The 5,000-nt window shown below is 49.3% G+C and overlaps 2 protein-coding genes across 2 annotated transcripts in view; one reads left to right on the top strand and one right to left on the bottom strand.

The window, feature by feature from the left end:
• LOC126576043 (zinc finger protein 423-like) overlaps positions 1 to 1,865 on the bottom strand; it is a 5,230-nt gene extending 3,365 nt beyond the window's left edge. The window contains exons 1-3 of the mRNA XM_050237124.1: positions 1,690 to 1,865; positions 205 to 466; positions 1 to 120 (exon numbers count right to left, since the gene is read on the bottom strand). The exon at positions 1 to 120 is cut by the window's left edge and continues 1,815 nt beyond it. Coding sequence (XP_050093081.1) covers positions 1 to 120; positions 205 to 466; positions 1,690 to 1,730 — 423 coding nt within the window. The 5' untranslated portion in view covers positions 1,731 to 1,865. The remainder of the gene's footprint in view (positions 121 to 204; positions 467 to 1,689) is intronic.
• A 315-nt stretch (positions 1,866 to 2,180) lies between these two features.
• LOC126578499 (PRKR-interacting protein 1 homolog) overlaps positions 2,181 to 5,000 on the top strand; it is a 4,015-nt gene continuing 1,195 nt past the window's right edge. Inside the window, exons 1-2 of the mRNA XM_050241121.1 lie at positions 2,181 to 2,354; positions 2,438 to 5,000. The exon at positions 2,438 to 5,000 is cut by the window's right edge and continues 1,195 nt beyond it. Of these exons, the coding sequence (XP_050097078.1) occupies positions 2,238 to 2,354; positions 2,438 to 3,007 (687 nt within the window). The 5' untranslated portion in view covers positions 2,181 to 2,237 and the 3' untranslated portion in view covers positions 3,008 to 5,000. The remainder of the gene's footprint in view (positions 2,355 to 2,437) is intronic.

Below are 5,000 nucleotides of genomic sequence, written 5' to 3'. Positions count from 1 at the left end.
GTATTTGAGGCGCAGCAGCTCATTGTTTTCGATGCACTGCCGCCGAAAGATCGCCAATTCCTCAACCCTCGTCAGACAGTCGATGCAAACGCTCGTGGGAAAATCGAGGGCATAGGTAATCTAGCAAAGACAAAATGGAACGATGACTAAAATGTGCGCATCGTAGGTGCTAAAAGGGATTTAAAGCATGAAACGATCGTTTACCTCTACCGTAGTCAGCTCGAGAATTTTATGCTGCAGTATTACGTCCGGTGTATCCTTGGAGTAGAAGATTGGCTGTAGATTTCCTTGCCCTTCGCATAGGCATAGCCTGCACACATTTATATTGAGACTGTAGATAGTTTTTGTTCCTGGTTGCTGCTGCTGCTGATAATGCGGCTCATCGTCGGGTAGTTCGTTGTTGTTAGTGTTTCCTTCATCTCCACCGCCTTCTCCATCGTCTGTAACCGTTTCGCCAGCATTATCACTGCAATAGAAGTAGGGGGTAAAGGGTAAGATTAACGGGATGGAAACTACTACCGAAAACGAAATGCGGGAAACCATAGCAAAAGAGATGCACCAAACCAATATGCATCCACCCTTTCCATCAAGTCCGCGGTGGCCACGGTTTCGCGTGAGCCTTGCCACCGTAGCACCGTTACGCACACCACCTTTGGCGGGCATTTACAAAACACTGGTGCCAGCACGCCTTCCTTGATGGCAGCACGCCATGGTAAAATCATACGAAGGAAGGTAAAGAAGAAAAAAACGGCGCGCAAACGAAAGAAAACCTGTTTCTTTGCTTTCTACGCCGTGTATATACACCACGGAATCTCTGGTCAGCAGCCTCCCGCCGATCGTCCGCCGTCCTCGTCGTCGTCGTCGTCTTGGTCGTCGATCGAAAGGAGATCGAGGCGAAGAGTATGAACCGCGAGTATCAACCGACTAGCCATGCCGCGTTTTTTTTTGCATTCATACCGCGGCCGCAAGGAGATGAACGAACGAAGCAACATTCATAGGAGGCTGCGGTGTTTGTTGCCTGTGTGTGCGAGAGCGCTCGCTACGGACCGCCCGTTCGCCGCGTTCGCTTGTTTGTGGGACATCCACCTTCTTCCACGCCGCGCGCCACCCATCCATCCGCCGTTAACCCGTTCCTTTGCTTCGCGCGCGCACTATTTTTTCCTTCCTATCATTGTGTGCGCGAGACGTGTTTCTCGTGCGACCATCATCTCTCTGCCAGCGCGAAGAAGCTGGCGTTTCTCGCGGTGTGCGTGCTCGGCGGGTATTATTGATGCAACTTTTGCAACTCCTCCTCTCGTGTCTCCTTTTGCGCCCGCCGCGCTTTGCCTTCGATACGCACTCCACTTTCTTATGGTTACGCGGCAGCCTCCATTCCTTGGCTCAGGACGAAACTGTAGCAAGTTCTTCTTGATGCTGGTGTTCGTTACGTTTCTCTTACTATTCCATTTTCACGACGATTCACTCGGTAGCACACCACGGGGATCCTTTCCCTCGGCGACAATCAAAGAGACCAATGATCGGTGCTACGCACCTTTTTCCTCGTACACGCAATCCGTGATGCTTTGTTTAGAGATTATTCCATTCCCGTGAAACTCTGAGACCGCTTGCTTCGTCAACGCAGTGAAAAGTTGATTACGGGGAGCTCTACGAAGCTAAGGTCAACAGGCGAATAACGAGCGTAATACTTACGGGCCTGTTTCCTCTTTTATGCGCCGATTTTCCACCTCCATCGTTGCTTCTGCGACACCTGAACACCACCCAGATTGCCTGAAGAAATTATCGAACACGACGACGGTGTTGTTTACGGAATATGCGTTTGCCTTCCCATGTCGTTCTGGACTGCTGCTGCTGATCTGCTGCTGTTGCTGCTGTTGCTGATTTACTCCTCTATCCCCTAGCAGCCTCTCGTTGACACACACTCGAGGTCGATTACAGTGCGCGACGCTTTTCGCAGTGGTCCGAATGGAATGGAAGAATACTGGCCAATTTGACCGGTTCACATCGCTACGGTTTATCTAAAAAATAAAAGAGATTATGCAGGATGCGATGCGTATTCAATTGAAAATTAGTAGCTTAAAAATGGGCGCTGCGAGCATTTTGTTATTGGACATTAAATTACAAGTCTCGGAAAGGTAAAACTGGCAACCCTCCTGCAATGACAGAACGCGAGCTGATGTAAACAAAACATTATTTTTAATCGAACCGCCGAACTTAACTGAACTGAAAATCGAAGCAAAATGGAAATCCGAAACGAAGTGAAACCATCGGATAAGGAGGTGGAAAAGAAAAAGTTTGTCGTCCGTAGTGCCGCCGACATCCAGCGGGCTAAGCTGGAGAAACTGATGAAAAATCCGGTAAGGAAATCACCGCAGCACCATCACAGCGAGCCGATCCGAAACGCGACACTCACCGAACACTCCACCGATATCGTCCACAGGACAAACCCGTCATCATTCCAACGTCGGCCAAGGATCGGGACTTTTCCAACGCGATTCCCTCGTTCGTACGCAACGTGATGGGCTCGAGTGCGGGTGCGGGGTCTGGCGAGTTCCACGTCTATCGGCACCTTCGGCGCAAAGAGTACGCCCGCCAGAAGCAGATCCAGGAGAAATCGCGCTCCGAGCAGCTGGATGACGACTTCCAGCAAAAGCTGGAAAACAATCGAAAGGCCGCGGAAGACCGCACGGCGAAGAAGCGCGCGAAACGGCTCAAGAAAAAGGCCAAACAGAAGGCGAACCGTGGCAAAAAACCCAAGATTGGCACCGGCGATGACGAAGAGCCTTCGTCCGAGGACAATGAAAGTGACGAAAACGAAGGAGAGAGCCAAAAGTCCGAGACGGAAAGTTCCAGCAAAGTGGAAGAAGAATCCTCCGGTGAACGGAAAGGCGCGGATCCTGCACGAGCAGACGATACAGACGGTTCCTCTCAACCTGAGACAGCATCGATACAAAAGAAGGACACTGATACCGATAAGCCATCCAAAGAAGCAACTGAAACAACCGAATAGATACTACACACTCTCGGATACACCCAACAGGTGTCCCGGTACAAGCAAGATTACCACAGAATAAGGGAAGAAACAGAGAAAATGAGTGAAAGGGAAGGGAACGTAAATAATAAAACTTTAAATATATTTGAACTCTCGCCGTACGCACGTTCTTCTGTTTTTCACTGTCAATGTTATTTTTAATATATTTTGTTTTCTTCCAAACTATAATCCCGCATTGGTTGTAACCTCCTTACTCTTACTGAAAGTATAGCTTTCCTCCTCCTTTCTACTAGTAGCTAGGTAAGGACACATGCCTTCCCCGCCCCACGCCCTCTCATTGCAGCTTAATCCATTGAACATGAATGCTCCACCAGACTCGTACAGTACCTCTGCTTCATCAGCTGCTACTGCTGCTACGACGCATCATGTGGACCACCATTTCCATCCCCAACGGTCACTCCGAGGGGGTTCGTTGGCTCGAGACTATAAATTCCGTTTACCTTCGGCAAACGAAACCATATCCATTCTCTAGCCTGCTCCGGTTAAGGAAAGACTAGAGAAAACGCCAACGAATTACACAGGGATCCCTTTATCTCTCTCTCTCTACTATCTCCAACTGCCGAGTGAGTTTCGCCTGATTGCAGCATTGTCCATGGGCAGCATGCAGTGGTGGAAGAGTGGTGGTGCCTTTTGTCTGGCTGGCCTCGAGTTTGCTTTGCATACGAAGCCACTCTCGCCTGGTCTGGTGGTGTGTGCACTCAAGGACTTTCGCTTAATGTCCAGAAGGCTCGTGCGCCCTCTGGGACTTTGTCGCCGTTTGCTACAGTCGGTCCCCGCAATGGCTCTGGCTGCATATACCGAACAACTTATTCGTAATGGTTACAATATACGCCTTTAATGATAGTTCGTAGTAATGATAGCGGTATTAGCATGGATATAGATAATATTGTTGTTGTCTTGAAGCAACGATTCGCGCGATCATTTGCGATTCTTTTTTGTATGGGGAAGAGGGGGCGCGGAGTGCGGGGAGGGGGGATAGAGTTGCATTGCATTGCTCTGGCGCCCGTAGCATTAATAAGAAATAGTTTAATAATTTAAACAGTATGAAACAATTGCACACGCTCACCGCACCGCGCTTACCACATCACCACACGTGGCCACGTGGCGTGGCGGTGGATATAGACACAAACCTTTGTTCGTTCCAGTCCCATCGCCCATCCGTCCGCGTCCAGGTATCCCCTTCACTTCGCCCGGTCTCCGGCCACGCTTAGTCCGGTTGCGTGTATCTCCGGTGGAGAATTGGAGGGTTGCTGTATTCTGGTCGTGTGTTGTATGTGTAGCTCGACGTTACATGCGCGTGTGCTTGAAATATTTACAATATGGACTGCGCATTGGGAGTCCCAATGGCAAAATGGTGTGAAGCTGCTTCCGGCAATAAACGCGCCACAGGGCGCGAGTCAGCGAAAACAAATCTTTCGGTAGCCTAAATCTAATTCTGACGAGGCATTCTTTGAATTAAAAGTAAAACCAAGGAACTCGCGCTGGTAGTGCATCGTAGTTTGTGCACTACCGCGCAGTACTATGTACAAAAACACAGCTCGTCGTAAGGCAGGTCGACGGCTCCGCGGCTTCCGGATGCTAAGCGATCCATGTTACGATTACATTGCTGGATGGTCCGCATGGATTTGCTGGTGGACTCACAGTGGTCGTCTAAGGTATTAAAGTAAAAAATCACAACTGAGACTATACGCAAACGTGCGAAAAAGAAGTCGAACTGACTATAATGGGATAAAAATTAATCAACAGAATTTACACCAGAACAGAAGTGAAATGAAACGCACACACACGCGGCGCACCATTGCGTCGCTTCGTTTGGTTTCTTTGCTAAGATCATAATGCATTTGTTTGTTCAATATCGTTCCAAAGCAGGAGGACGCGAGACGCCGTGACGGCGCTCGGTGTAAGCAGCCAAGTCTAGTGTATGTATGTTTAGGTTTTACTCACTTCCACT

Source organism: Anopheles aquasalis, chromosome 3 (assembly GCF_943734665.1).
Source record: "Anopheles aquasalis chromosome 3, idAnoAquaMG_Q_19, whole genome shotgun sequence".
NCBI lineage: Eukaryota > Metazoa > Arthropoda > Insecta > Diptera > Culicidae > Anopheles > Anopheles aquasalis.
Note: the sequence above shows the minus strand (reverse complement) of the source record. Positions and strands in the feature narration are given on the sequence as shown.